The sequence below is a fragment of the Lepisma saccharinum genome, unplaced genomic scaffold, assembly GCF_977018435.1.
Source record: "Lepisma saccharinum unplaced genomic scaffold, izLepSacc3.1 HAP1_SCAFFOLD_200, whole genome shotgun sequence".
NCBI lineage: Eukaryota > Metazoa > Arthropoda > Insecta > Zygentoma > Lepismatidae > Lepisma > Lepisma saccharinum.
Window position 1 is genome coordinate 324,731 of NW_028142990.1, and position 15,250 is coordinate 339,980.

The 15,250-nt window shown below is 37.5% G+C and overlaps 1 protein-coding gene across 1 annotated transcript; it reads left to right on the top strand.

Annotated features, from left to right (window-relative positions):
* Nucleotides 1-11,060: 11,060 nt before the first annotated feature.
* On the top strand, nt 11,061-11,903 carry LOC145982502 (histone-lysine N-methyltransferase SETMAR-like). Its single transcript, XM_083115961.1, has one exon. The coding sequence runs from the start codon at nt 11,061-11,063 to the stop codon at nt 11,901-11,903; it is 843 nt and encodes a 280-aa protein (XP_082972087.1).
* Nucleotides 11,904-15,250: the final 3,347 nt, after the last annotated feature.

A 15,250-nucleotide genomic window follows, 5' to 3' on the forward strand; every position in this document is an offset into this window, starting at 1 on the left:
TAAACCAGTCACTTTGAAAACATCGTCCATCAGCATTTCGGGGGTAATGTTTGAGTTTTAGCTGTTTAATTTTCTCACCTGGATTGGAAATGTCCTTTACTTCTGTAGGCAAGAAATCCTCTTCTTGATTGGAGGCAGCCGTAGATGGGGAAAGAGTAGGTACGGTGGTCGCGGTGGTCAAAGATTCAGATGTTTTTTTACGAATTATAAATTTATCCATGGTGCTGGGGAATCGTTAAAATATCACAATACTACACACCAAGGACGAAACATGGTTATATTATTCGTCACTAAAACCACTCACTATCACACGAATCAGTTTTACGAAGATATGAAACACATTAACACCCGTGGAAACGCGAAACCTTCTTCGCATGAATGAAGAACTCAACAAAGTGTCTTTGTCAATGTGTTTCCCCAACAGGGCATGGGCAAGCTCTTATATTCCACCCCCGACTGGGCAATAAAACCCCCCTTCGCAAAACCTGGGAGCCGATGACCTTTGATGCAGATGGAAAGGACCTGCTACAAGGAAAAGCCGAAAGAGGAGGAGCGAAGGTGCGTAGATCCCCTGTGGAAGAACTTTAGAGAACCTTCTAAATACTTCCCATTACTTAAACTTTGGTTTATAAACAAGATGAACAAGTGTGATAGCTGCTCTTCATGTTCTGTGAATTTATCCTTCTATCAAGTTATGAGCAAATAATATCCACTCTTTACATTTTCAAATGTCACGGCAAACAAATTATGCAATAGTTTTTCCTAATACCAGGGGGCTGACGACAATGCCAGGAGGGGGGGGTGGCTGATGACAATGCCAGGGGGGCTAAGCACCCCAGGCCCCTACCTGGCTATGGGCCTGCTTGAGTGATTCTCCACTTTCAGAAAGACCATCAGGCTTTGATGGAAGCCATTTAAACACTTTAATTCACAATTATGCATGTCAGTCGACCTGAGAATTAGCAAATGTGAGCACTCAACCACTGTGCGACATTTGCATTCCATGGGTAAGATTCAGGAAAGCACATGCTTAAAGTGAAAACAACACAAATCAAGGAGTAGGCCAGGTAGACTTCATCAAATGCTGCTGCAATATGATAATGCACACCCTTACTCTGCTAACATGACAAAAGCTGGTTGATTGGGAGCCTCCTTACTTTTCGATCTTGTGCTCTTGGATTAACATCTATTCAGCTTCCAATCCATCAATATTGAAGGAGACTCCTTTGGTAATGAAAATGCTCTTCAAACTTGGCTTAACAATGTCTCTAACCCCAAATCAACTGATTTCCTCAGACATAGATTCAAAAAATTGCCCCAGCATTGGGAGACAGTCATAGACAATGAAGGAAAATATGTTACTGATTAATTTCTGTCTTCAGTTCGTCTCAAATGAGTATCAAATGAAAAAAAAACTTTTGCCTCTGCGAAAAAAAAAAAAAAAACTACGAGGGTCACTATTTATATTTTGAGCCTGACAATGAAAAAACAGGAATTTGGCATTGAAAACTGCTTTATTGTTTTTCGAAGTATTCTCCTTTATGGTCAATACACTTTTGCATTCGTTCGAACCATTTGTCAAAGCAGTTTTTCCAATCTTCTTGAGACACCTCCATAATATGGGTTTTGAACGCATCAACGGCATCTTCCGCCGACGAAAATCGTTGTCCACACAATTTATTCTTGACATTCGGGAACAAGAAGAAGTCATTGGGTGTCAAATCAGGACTGTACGGCAGATGACCCATCAATTCGATTTTTTGACTGTTCATAAAGTCGGTTGATAGACGAGATGTGTGACAGCTGGCATTGTCTTGATGAAGAATGATCCGACGGCGTTTGTTCGTTTTCCGTATTTGACCGAAGACCTCTGGCAAACAAATTGTTGTGTACCATTCAGAGTTGACCATTCTACGTTCCTCTAAAGGCACAGTTGCCACATGACCAGTTTTCCCGAAAAAAACAGGCAACCATTTGTTTCGATGTGCTTCGAGCGCGAACAACTTTTGTTGGATTGGGTTCATCTTGAAACACCCATACAGTCGACTGCTATTTACGTTCCGGCTCATATGCATATATCCATGATTCGTCACGTGTTACAATCTTATATACGTCTTTTGAAGCACCACGATTGTATTTATTGAGCATTTGTTTGCACCAATTGACGCGAGCGACTTTTTGAGTTTTTGTCAAATTGTGTGGGATCCAACGAGAACATACCTTTCTCACAGCTAAATGATCATGTAATATTTTATATATGCTGGTGGAACTAATGCCTATGGTTGCCTCAATCTCACAGTATGTCACATGACGATCTTGCAGTATTAGGTTTTGCACAGCATCAATGTTTTCTTCAACAACAACTGATTTTGGACAACCTTCGCGAATCTCGTCGGTGAGCAAATGGCGGCCACGATTAAATTCGTTATACCAGCATTTCACAGTGGCAAAGGATGGGGCTTCATCGCCAAATGTGGAAGTAAGTTGATCGATGCACTCTTGTCTTGATAATCCACGTCGAAAATCGTAATAAAAACTATTGACAAAACATTTGAAGTACACTATGGTCAATAATGCCAGACGATTCCGTGCAAACGTCAAATCGCGCCTAACTTCAATCAGTGTTGCCAAGGCTCAAAATATAAATAGTGACCCTTGTATGAGCTTATACATCAACCCAATATTACCAAAGGTCACCATTTTGTATGCAGACATTCCCTTCTGACTCTCCATCTACTATTTTCCTATGATATTTGCTCATGTAACTTGTGGATCTCTGTTCTTATAAAACTAAGAGTCTTTTTCTTTTTTTGCAATGGTTACATCCTTCATAACAAATTCAGATTTTTAGCATGTAGTATGCATAGTGGTGCATGCATGCTGACTTTTCCATCACAAGTATTCACAAATAAATAAATTCGAATGGAGGGCTGGGATTTTCATAGGAGTTTTTCGGATATTTGCTAATAAAATAATTTTTCACTATCAATGTTAAGAAATTATTTAGCCCACCACCCAAGAAATATGGGTCTACAGGCTGATTTTCCTTCAAGTCGTTGAATTATTTGTGAGCAGATATGCCATGGGGAGTCATAAACCATATTATAAACTACAATATAATAATTTTAATTTCCATTTTTGAAAAATTAATGCACATTTAATGAATATTTTGGTGTTTATTGAGGCTTAAAAAACGTCCCTCATAATCACCAAATCAGGTAATTTTCTGATCTGAATAAAACAGTTATAAAAAATGCAACATTATATTGATGATATCTTCATGCTCTGGGCACATCGAGAACCATACATATCCACTTTCCTGGCTCAACTTAAGCACTTCTGCTCCAAGTTCACATGGATCCACTCCTCCAACCAAATCACCTTTCAGGATGTGGATATGCACATTCAGGAAAGTCATTTGAAAGCATCCATACACAACCATATGCAATACTCCTGCACCCATCCTTTCCGCACCAAGGAAGCCATCCCATTCTCCTGGGCCCTCAGAGAACAACACCTCAACACTTCACAAACCTCGACAGAACTACAACCTTCGCCTACACGAAGCCTTGAATATCCTTCTACCCTAGTCACCAAACAAATATCCCGAGCTGCTTCATACACCTCCACCAAAAACCTGCCACCAACCCCTCTGTACTTGTCACCTATTATCCTACCTCAACAAAATCAGACACACTCTATGTTCCCTCCCTCCCATTCCAAACAGAAATGTCTTCCCTGAAAAGCCCAGAGTTGTCTTCAATTCCCCCCCCCCTCCACTTGTGAACCTCCAAAACATCCTTTTTCATCTTACCCCTTCAACCCACAACTAACTCTTCCCCCCCTTACAAATGCAACCACCTGAGCTGCAAAACCTGCCCCATCCTCATTGCTTCCCACACACTCCAGAACCACACTTCCTCTGACAAATTCACCTTCTACTACAAAGAAACTTACCACACCTCTAACCTCATCTATATCCTCACCTGCAAAATATGCAGAGACTTCTACCTGGAGGAAACATTAATAGCCCTCAAGCTCAGAATCAACAACCATATCTCCACCCAAAACTGGGAAGCAACCACCACAATATCCCCTTTCAATGACTGCTGCTTCTATTATGTAACGATTTACTCCTTACACCAATCTACCAACATCTCAGTATGCAAAGAATGGGAGAGAGCCTACATATCAGCCATGAGTTAATCCCCCCACCCTTCAGCCTGAACAGGTCATCCAGTAATGTTTCCCAGCCCCACCTCTTGTCTCCATTGCCATTATTATCCTTCAATCCCCCATATTGCACCCCTTGCAGGTCACACTAACCCTTGTTCTACTCATTTACTACATTTCTTCACCTGAAGATGCAGCTTGCATCTATGGAAATTTGAACTTTTCTTGTGTATGCTGAGTGTTTCCTCTTTCATATATATATGCAGGGTGTCATTTTAATGGCTCCCACGGACCACTGAAACATATAAGAGGACATCAAAACAAACAACTTTTCTCAGTACATTTTTTCGGTAAGTCGTTTCGGTGCTACAGTCGTTCAAAAAGCCTGTTTTACTGCCTGAATGCTGGCAACCCAACAAAACACTTGATCATATCTGTGACGTCATTTCCTTCGGTGAAACAGTTCATGGCAGTATTTGGAATTTTGAGTTCTTTCATTTTTATTTTGTCACCTGTTCAGTGTGTCACAGACAACCAGTATCAGAAGGATGGAGTGGATAGACTAAACTGTAGATATCAACTTGGAAATGACATTAGTAAATATTTGACATGTAGGCTGAAACAAAATCCGATATTATGACTACCTTTCAAATGTGTGGTTTATCTACCATTTTTTGTATTGTTAGTTCACTTCCTGTTGGATTATTGAACACATTTTCTCACTTTGTTTTACGGTACGTAATGTGTCTGGTTGTAGCTATGTCATTTTTCATAGAATATGTGTGTTCCTGGCAACACTGGCATGCACCCCTACAGGACAGGAAATAACATCACAAATGCGATCAAATGTTATGTTGGGTTGCCAGTATTTAGGTGACAAATGACTGTGCATTTTTGAATGACTGTGGCACTGAAATGACGAACCAACAAGAAAAATGTTACTGAGAAAAGTTGTTTGTTTTGATGTCCACACACACAGATATACATAAAGTAAGCCCTGATTTTGTATACAACCTACTTATGGAATTGCATATTAATTTATGAAAGGCATTTAGGTGGACTTACGTTTTCCATATCACCTAATACATCATATCCATTCACATCAATTAAGGGATAGCACCAAGTAGCAAGACAAGCTATGCTTCTTTTTGGTGTTTCAAACTTTTCTTTTAACAGATGAAGATATCCATCTAGAATCTGAGAGGAAGTTAATTTATTAATCATCAGTAACTTTTACTGCAACAAAGTGTACCCGTGAAGGAGACTAAATCATCAGATTTTCACAGAAATATTTGTGAAGTTGCAGTTTATGCAACCATACCATTTTGGACAGTGAACAATGCTAGATTTAATCGCTTTTTGAAACTGCATTTCTGATGTACAGGGTGGCCAGAAAGTCCCTTTACACCTCCACTTATTTCATCCCTACATTAATAATAATTACAGTTAGTTGTCCAAAACATCCATATGTGCACCTCCATGATCCCTGCACGGCTTGATACATGTCCATTTCCTCCTACTCATCCACTTTAGCAGCTGCAGCGTCACAAGCTGGAAGTCTTCAAGCACACTTGCCCGCAGAGCATCATTGTCCACGTACTGCTTCTTCCTGACGTGTGATTTGATGATACCCCACAGGGCATTGTCTGGTGTCGTAAGGTCCGGACTTCCAGGCAGCCAAGGTAAAAATCTTAAATATCGTACCATCTTACATTGTTACACGCATTTAGTTCGGCTGTAAAGGGACTTTCTGGCAACACTGTACTATAGACGGATCAACTCTTCAGAAGAACTATGCTCTGACAAAACCATTAACCAGGTGTGGGGAAAAGTACAAGTTTTAAGTCATTTTTATAGTTAATTTTATAGATAATTTTTAAGATATTTTTAGGTCATCAAAATCCAGGCCCTGTTAATCATACAGAGCAATGATGCTGCTATAGACTTACACTACTATAGAATTTTATGATACCCTTGGAGTTTACATGAGGAAAGTTGTGGATCTCAACTCCGAAATTCATTCCAAGATTTACAGTTACTGATGAGTATAGTGAGATCAGTACATAAATGAGATCTTCACTTCTTGATAAATGTACGTAGCCAGATCACTCATACTCATTAGTAACTGTAAATCTCGGAATGAAGGTCGCAGTAGAGACCCAGGTCATCATTAATTTTTGGTAACTGGTTCTTCCCCTCCTCCATATCATAATGATTTTTCTTCTACCGTATCATGACACCATCATGTTGGTCCAACAATATGTCCCAATGTCCCACATTTTTACCATCTATTAGCAATAAATGTTTTAATTGTTATTATGTAAATATTTCCAAATATGCAATAGCCAAAAGGGCACAAAATTGAGTCTTTCAATTCAACTAGTAGGAAATAACTGCAATATTTAAATGTGGCAGGGAGACAAGTGTCCTTCCTTCTACATTTGAGATGGTGAAATAAGGTAGCCACCACAAATATGGGAGCATCATATTCTGACAATAAACCATCTTTGAATATGCTAAGAAATTATATTAATAACAAAATTGAGGATAAAACTTACAACATCAAATAGCCAACATTCTCCCTGCAAGCTCCTAAGTTCAACAACTCGGATGATTATGGGCTTAATTTTAGAAACCACATAGGATTCATCTGTCTTCTCTAGCAGTTTCTTAGCGGCTACCTGAAATCAAGTTAGAGGAAGAATATACTTACAGATTAATCCAAAGCAGGGAATTGAATTATTGTACATATGGATAATAAATCTACTCTAATGAAAGAAACATTACATTGTATTAAATACTATACAAATTGTATGAATTATAAAAATTGTAGAACATTATAATGGAGAGTAGTTTTTATATAAATAAACAACTTGATAAAATATACTTTAAAAGTCTGTCTATTTTGCTTTTTATTTGTTTATTTATTTTGTGTGGTTTTTAACAAAAATGTTTTCAGAATTTCTATGAATGAAGCATACCACTTCCAATATTCTCTCTCTCTTTCTTTCTATCTCTCTCTCTCTCTCTCTCTCTCTCTCTCTCTCTCTCTCTCTCTATATATATATATATATATATATATATATATCCCTCCCTCCTTTCTTCCCTTCCTCTCTCTCTCTCTCTCTCTCTCTCTCTCTCTCTCTTCTCTCCCTCCCTTTCTCACACACACATGTGCACATGTACACTTAAAGGTAATAAGAAGTGTATCCCATCTAGGTATGGTTACACTTCTCGTTACCTTTTCTCTGAGAGTTAAGGGAATACCAGATGCAAATAACAGGGAAAAACATTTCAGCTATTCGGTGGAGGCACACAGTGGTTCGGATTCTACTTTAAACTGTAGGTCCAGTCCCGATTAGCCTTACTGTGCATAAAGTGGACTTAAAACACCAACTCAACAACAACAACAACATTTCAGCTATTTTGCTGATGCTCGATTCTCAACTACAGCAAACAAACACCTAAAATATACACATGATACATGGAATCACTTAGAAACACTTGGCATATAATGGATTGTATTGAAATAGGATCCAAAAATTTTTGCACAAGGTAAGTTAAAATGTTGTTTAATTGTGTAGTGCCTCAATGTCATTCAAAAACATGCAAGTGAGCAAATTATTTAGAAGCTAAAATTATACAATTACCATCCACTTAGGGATAATGCTTGGTAGACCAGCTTTTCTGACTTCATTGTATCTTTGTAGGATTTTTGTTATAATCTTCACATGCTTTACTTTGTTCTTCTTAATGCTTTGGCTTGTGTATATCTTCTCTGCTAGCATTTTCTGATTTTTAGTACACATCATTTCTGTGCTATCTATCCTGCATTATTAAATCATATACTTCAGTTAATTAACTCTTCCACATTACATGAACAACAAATCAACTAAAACTCATAACACTGCTTCAAGAGTCATTGGCTACAGAAATAGACTCAGAGAAAATACATGAAGGGTGTCCAAATAAGAACAAGTGATTTAATTTTGTAATAAAAAATAAATTTATTGAATATGTTCTATGATTTGATTCAAAATGGCATTGGAAGTATGGAATACAATATCGGACAAATGTCTGGAATGCCCTCTTCTCCCTAGCACTAGTAATGATATCATGCATTATGGATCTTAACACATGTTGAAAATATTCACAGAGTTCACCAGTGTGACATGCCAATCGTGCTGCATGACTTCAGCCACATTAATCAGCAATTCATCTGTAATGACTGATGGATGGCCTCGTTGTTGTTGTTCATCATGAATGTTGAGGCCCCCCCCCCCCTTTTAACCTTTTACACCACTGTTGATAGACTGGTGGCAGTATGTGTATGACTAGGTTTTGCAAACACTTGTCTCCCGGTATGATAAGTACTTCCATACCATGGGTGCCTATGTAGAAAAATAGTAACAAATGTTTTGTTTGACTAACTTCCTTTATTCTATTTTTATTACCAAGCAAAAGTTTTCTTAAAAAATTGGCAAAATTCAAGTAAGAGAAGGAGCTCAATTATTGGATAGCGCCCTAATATCGGATGCCACTGTTTCTTGCCAACTAAGTGTTGCACTCGAGCAACAGTCAGTGTAAAGAATAGGTCCTCTGCCACCATAGCATCAGTCTGTGTGAGGCGACTGGGTGCTATTGTAGTCTTTCTTTTGCAAAAAAAATATTGAATTTTCTAGTTGGGAGTTTTTGCAGTCTCATTTTCGCCTGCATTTCTGACTGATAAGAATAGTAAGAGTTTAATACTTTAAATGCACAATGTAAAGTGTGAAATGTCTACTGTAGCCTTTCTCGGTTTAAGAATTCCACAAAATTTCATTTGTGTGTCAGTACGTCACATGTAATTATGTCAAGATACAGTGCTCTAATATGGATATCGGATACACAGGGCTGCTATGTATTGGATATCTGATATTTGAATACCTCTTTCCTGTTTTTAATTTTAGATGCCAAGAAAGATGTAGGACTCTATATCAGAGAGAGACATTGTTGCTTCTATTGCTTCATTGTTAGCAGAATTCTGGTAAAGTGTCCATTTTTTGAGGAACCAAGTACAATCAAATCAATCACGTACAAAAAACAATATTTTCTGCCCGCTTGATGTTCTTCCCCTGATAACCTTAGACTTCTCTCTTCATTATTTTTTTATTAGATTTTCTCCTTACATTACAATGTTATTTGTCTATCCGATATTAGGTTTCCCCTATCTGTTGTTAGGGCACATTTTTATTTGGATGTTAAATTTTCCCACTTTTTATTTCTGTTGGGCTCTCTATAAAAAAAACAAGGTACTTTCCAGTAAAATAAACTTGGTATATTGTAGTAAAGGAATAAAGGTGTCTCCTGCAAAAATCAGATTTAATTAAAGCAGGCTAAATTTAGTGATTATTAAGATAAACATAAACAAAAAAAAATTAAATATTTAAGCTTGTTCTTTCACTATTAATTGTGCTCAAATATACAAACTTTTATGTTGTACATGTGGCAAGCATTACAGTCCAAAGATTGATTAAATTTACTTACAGTTCTTGAATATCGTCATCCGGTTTTTCATAGCCTTCAAATATCAGAGTTGAAATTATGGTGTTACGCAGACCCTCTTTTTCTAAAGAAAGAATGATGAAAAACTTAGATTCTTGCATCAGACCTACACATTACTGTAATTAGTGATAGCAATAACCAAATACCTATGTGAAATAACATACGTCACACACAATGTGATGCATACATACACAATGTGACTTCTTCAAAAGTTACTATAAAAATATTGGTGTAGGAGATTCCCTCGAATAGCACAATGTGTTCCTCAGATATATTTTCTGAAGAAGTCAATGTATATCTTGTTGAAACCAATGGCTGACTTTTTCCCTTGGAGAAACAGCCCCAGAGAAATTAAGAAAATAAAAAATCTGAAAGGTCTTTCATACTTCAAAATAATCTTTAATTAGTGCCTGTTTGAAGGTGAATGGTAGTCTTTCTTTGCCTGTTTGCTTTCAATGTTTGCAAAAAAAAAAAAATCTATTAATCTTCACACATAATATGTTATTCTTCTGTCAAAATTTCTAAAATTATATATAACATATGCATATATATATTATAATTTTAAAAAAATGCTTCGCTGGTCTGCTTCAACAGTGGCATTGTGCGATAGAAAAAATCCCTGTATGTATAAATACGTCTTGATGATAATACTAGGTAATGAAGAAAATATTCGAGGAAATTTAAGATCATGCTAAGATCATGTGAGATAAGATAATTTGTAATTATATTAAAAATGGTCAGGTCCACCACATCTAGTTTTTTTGATTTTTCAACTGAAAATTTTTATAAACAATTGATGTTCCCAATATTTCTGTGTTACTTCTGTTCAAAGAAACGTAAATATTGTGTACATAGGAGGCAAAATTCACTTGATGGCCTTATCAGGCACCCCCTCTGGATGCCTGTTATCCCAGACACTCATGCCAGCGACAGTGTGCAATTGGTTAGTAATTAATATATAACTGAACCTATATATACTTAATAGTTTTTCTTGTATGTACGTATTGTTTGCGTTCTATACATACTTTTATAAAAGAAGCATTGATAAAAAATTAATATGGTTTTTGTGATTTTTAGTTAATAACAAAATATCTGTTTGACTCTTATCCAATCATAATTTAATAATGAGTCAATATGGCTCTGTCTCCATTGCTTCATGTAGTGATTGCGAAAGTGATGTACAAGGGGTGATCAACTGAAACCCGTTTGTTCCATGTATTATTGGTATAGTGTGTAGGAGGATATTGTTTGTCCAATAGTGTGTAATGGGTAATGTCCCTGTGTGTTGGGTGTAGGAATGTTGTTTATACGTGTTTCCGTTTTGCAGGTATAACGAGTGAAAGATGGCGTTCAACATCCCCAATCCATCCAAACAGGACCAGCGTGCTGTCATCCAGTTTCTGAGTGCCGAAGGTTGTCAACCAGCTGAAGTGTACCGGCGTATGAAAGACGTGTATGGTGATGCATGCGTGTCCAAAACAACAGTGGTGGACTGGGCAAGAATGTTTCGGAAGGGGCGTGAACAAACCACTGATTATCCCCGTCCTGGTCAAGCCCATGTTGTTGCCACAGAAGACATGTGTGAAAAGGTGAATGCGGCAATATATGCAGATAGACGCATGAGTATTCGATCCATAGCGAACGAGTTAAACATGGGTTATGGTACTGCTCACAAAATTGTGAAAGCTCTGGGTTATCATAAAGTGTGCGTGCAGTGGATACCCAGGGTATTGACGGAGGACCAAAAGTTGGAGCATATGGGATGCTCCATTGAACATTTGTCATGTTACCATTTGGAAGGTAACGACTTCTTGCTGTGCATTGTTGCTGAGGATGAAACTTGGTGCCATCATTTTGAACCGAGTTCAAAGTCTTCCACTATGCAGTGGAAACACCCCTCATCTCCACGTCCCAAAAAGTTCAAGACGCAACCGTCTGCAGGGAAAGTTATGGCGTCTGTGTTCTTTGATTGCCATGGACCATTATTGCTCAACTTCAAGGAACCAGGACAGTCCATCAACGCCGCACGCTACTGTGAGACCTTGACACAGTTACGGAGAGCCGTCAAAAACAAAAGTCCTGGTTTATTGACCGCTGGAGTCATTGTTTTGCATGACAACGTGCGTCCACATGTTGCAAACCAAGTGCAGGATTTGTTTCAACGATTCAAGTGGGAAATGTTGTGACACCCGCCCTACAGACCTGACCTTTCACCTTGTGACTTTCACATCTTTGGGCCTCTAAAGAAGGCTTTGAAAGGTCAGATATTTCAGTCTGACGCTGAAGTTCAGGACGCTGTGCCTGATTGGTTTGAGATTCAGCCTTTGCAATTTTACATGGACGGCATTTGTAAGTTAGTGACACAGTGGGACAAGTGTCTCAATGCTCATGGTGACTTCTTCTGAACAATATTTTTACTGAGCGCTAACCATAGACGCCTCTAGGCAGTGTACTAGTTTCAGCTCGAAATAAAATTTATTTCATGAATTATGACCACTGAACGGGTTTCAGTTGATCCCCCCTTATATGTAAACCTAACGTTTGGCATATTCTCTTGTTAGGAACTGTGTATCTTTATTTTTCACTGGTTGGATATTTATTTTTTGTGCATAGGAACATATGTGTGTATTTATTTACCTGCTCTGATTGCATCTTCTTTCTTAACTTTTCTTGGACTTAAATCTGGAGCAATTTCTATCTTCTCAATACCGAGGATCACATCCTAGAACAAAACAATACTACTGAAGTTTCTGTTCATGGCAGACACACTGAAAACTTATTCATATCAAAATTAACAGGAATTCTATTAGTCTTCGAATGCATGTTTTGTATCATTATGTGTGTGCTTATACCATGAGGTCCATTTGGACCCCAGGCTGAAATAAAACTATATGTCTTCAAAGCAACTCAAGTTTTTGTGGCACCCATTTTTGTATTTTATCTTTAATGTTTGCTAATAACTGTGAATAGAAAATATTGAACATTTCTTGGGCCATATTTGGTAGGGAGGGAAATTTTCATGCCTCGGGTCAAATTGGACCCCATGCTACCACTTGTTTAGCTATGCATGTTTTTGTTTTTCAATCATAGTTTGTTTCTTGCTCTAACGTGTTCAGAGGTAAGAGTTGTTTGGAAAATAATTGATTAGACTTTTCCTAAACTTGTATTTCCCTTGTAGTAGGTTTTACAGTGCTTTGAATCAGTCAGATGCACATTGTGAATTTACCTTGTGGCCTTTAGATTCCTGAAACTTGAAAGTAACTTCATATAATTCTATTACCACCAAAAGTATAAATTCATGTTGAGGGGGCGGTTGATGATATAAGCGTAAGCGAGTTACTAAAGATATATCCGCGAAACTTACTTGTGAATGTTCTATTAATTTTGGTGGCCTCTGCCACCATTCACTTGGGAACTCGATAGAACATTTACAATTAAGTTTCGTGGATATATCTTTAGTAACTCGCTTACGCTTATATAAAAGTATAAACTTATGATTTTTTTCACTTTACTACAAATCTTGACATTTTAAAATTTTAACACAGTTAAACTGTGTGTGTGCATAGCCAAATGATTTTGCTTTCACATTTGTAAAGCTTTGGTGAAATTCCAGATGGAAAGCACTCTAGTGCAAGTTCCCATATATATATAATGTCATTAAATAAATATGTGTCAATTATTAAATAATCAAATTATATGTATTATAAAATATACAATATATTATATCGACTGTCCTTCATTCAAAATTCGATTGCAAATTGAAGATTTTAATATGCAATGAACAATGATTTGCATGACTAAGGTTGAAGGAGCAAGAATTAAGGGACATTAAAAAAATAATAGTTTCCTATATAAAATTCACATCTAAATGCTATTATGTGTTTTGTTAATATATTTATGTATTTTGTGATAGCTGACGAAAGGCGATGAGAAATGGAGACGAAATAACAGATCTGATTAATTTCTGTGTTCTGGGGATTGGTTGTTTCAGTGTCCTTAGAGATGAGCTGTTTGTTCATTCTTTGTGTATATTTTCGAAATTATTATAAAGTACAATTGTCATCCAGAAAAAGAAGACCGTTTGGTTATACAAAATGAAAAACACTATATATATTGGAAAAAACAATTCTGTTACATACCTGAGCTTTCTTCACTTCTCTACATAATCACCTCCTACATTTAAACATTTGTCGTATCTGGGAACGAGCTTCAGAATTCCCATGTTATACTCTTCTGCTGCCAGTTCATTAAGCCAGGTGGCTACTGCATTCTCCAACTCTTCATCACTTCCAAAATGTTTACCGCCCAGAAATTCTTTCAGCTTAGAGAAAAAGGTGGAAATCGCTAGGAGCAAGGTCCTGACTATAGGGTGGATGATCAAAAATTTCTCATCCGAATTGATCCAGCAATTCTTGAGTTGCACCAGCAGTGAGAGGGGGGGGCATTGTCATGCAGAAGCACAATTCCTCCAGAAAGCATTCCTCACCTCCTGTTTTGGATGGCTCGCCATAGTTTTCTTAGAGTCTCACAATAACGATTTGCAATGATCGTAGTGCCTTTTGGCATGAAATCCACCAAAAGAATACCTTTACGATCCAAAAAGATGGTTGCCATGACCTTAATGAACTGGCGGCAGAAGAGTATAACATGTAAATTCTGAAGCTCATGCCCAGATACGACAAATGTTTAAATGTAGGAGGTGATTATGTAGAGAAGTGAAGGAAGCTTCAGGTATGTAACAGAATTGTTTTTTCCAATAAATATTGTGTTTTTCATTTTGTATAACCAAACGGTCTTTATTTTCTGGATGACCCTTGTATATTCGACTCCCAAACCAATTGTTTGTTTGTTGTGAGAACAAAAATTCTCGCCCACCATGAAAAGTTGTGGTGGGGGGGATTTCAGGATAAAATTGGTGGGGAATTCCCCCAGGATTTCACACCCTGCTCTGTATTCCCACACAATTTAGTTGTCACATTGAATTGAGAGTATTTACCTGGCATTCATCTGCTTCTTCCAGTTTTCTCTTGAAACCTGTACTTGGCGGAGCTGCAGTGAAGAAAGGTTTTTACGAATGTTAAAATAATGGATATTGTTGGTTACATAAAGTTATAGAAAATGAATATATATCATCAATATTTACACACTTTGATATGTACATAAAAACAGGGTTTTTTTTTCAGGTTTTTCATAATTGTCCATGTTCTTTATACTGGGAGAGAGAGAGAGAGAGAGAGAGAGAGAGAGAGAGAGAGAGAGAGAGAGAGAGAGAGAGAGAGAAAAGTGATTGTATTCCAAATGTCTTGCTACTTGAAAATTACAAAGCAGTGAAAATACGGTACAGGATCCCTAACTCCAAATAAGTGTCTTCATGTATTGCTGAGCTACCCACTTGTCATATTTCATCCGCACATGCATACACCAACCCATGGATGTCAGCAGGATTTTTCCAGGGGGGGGGGGCAAGTAAGATAATCTTTCCCAGGGGGAGCAAAGGATACATATTTTCACCAATAATAGTGAGGCCCCCCTC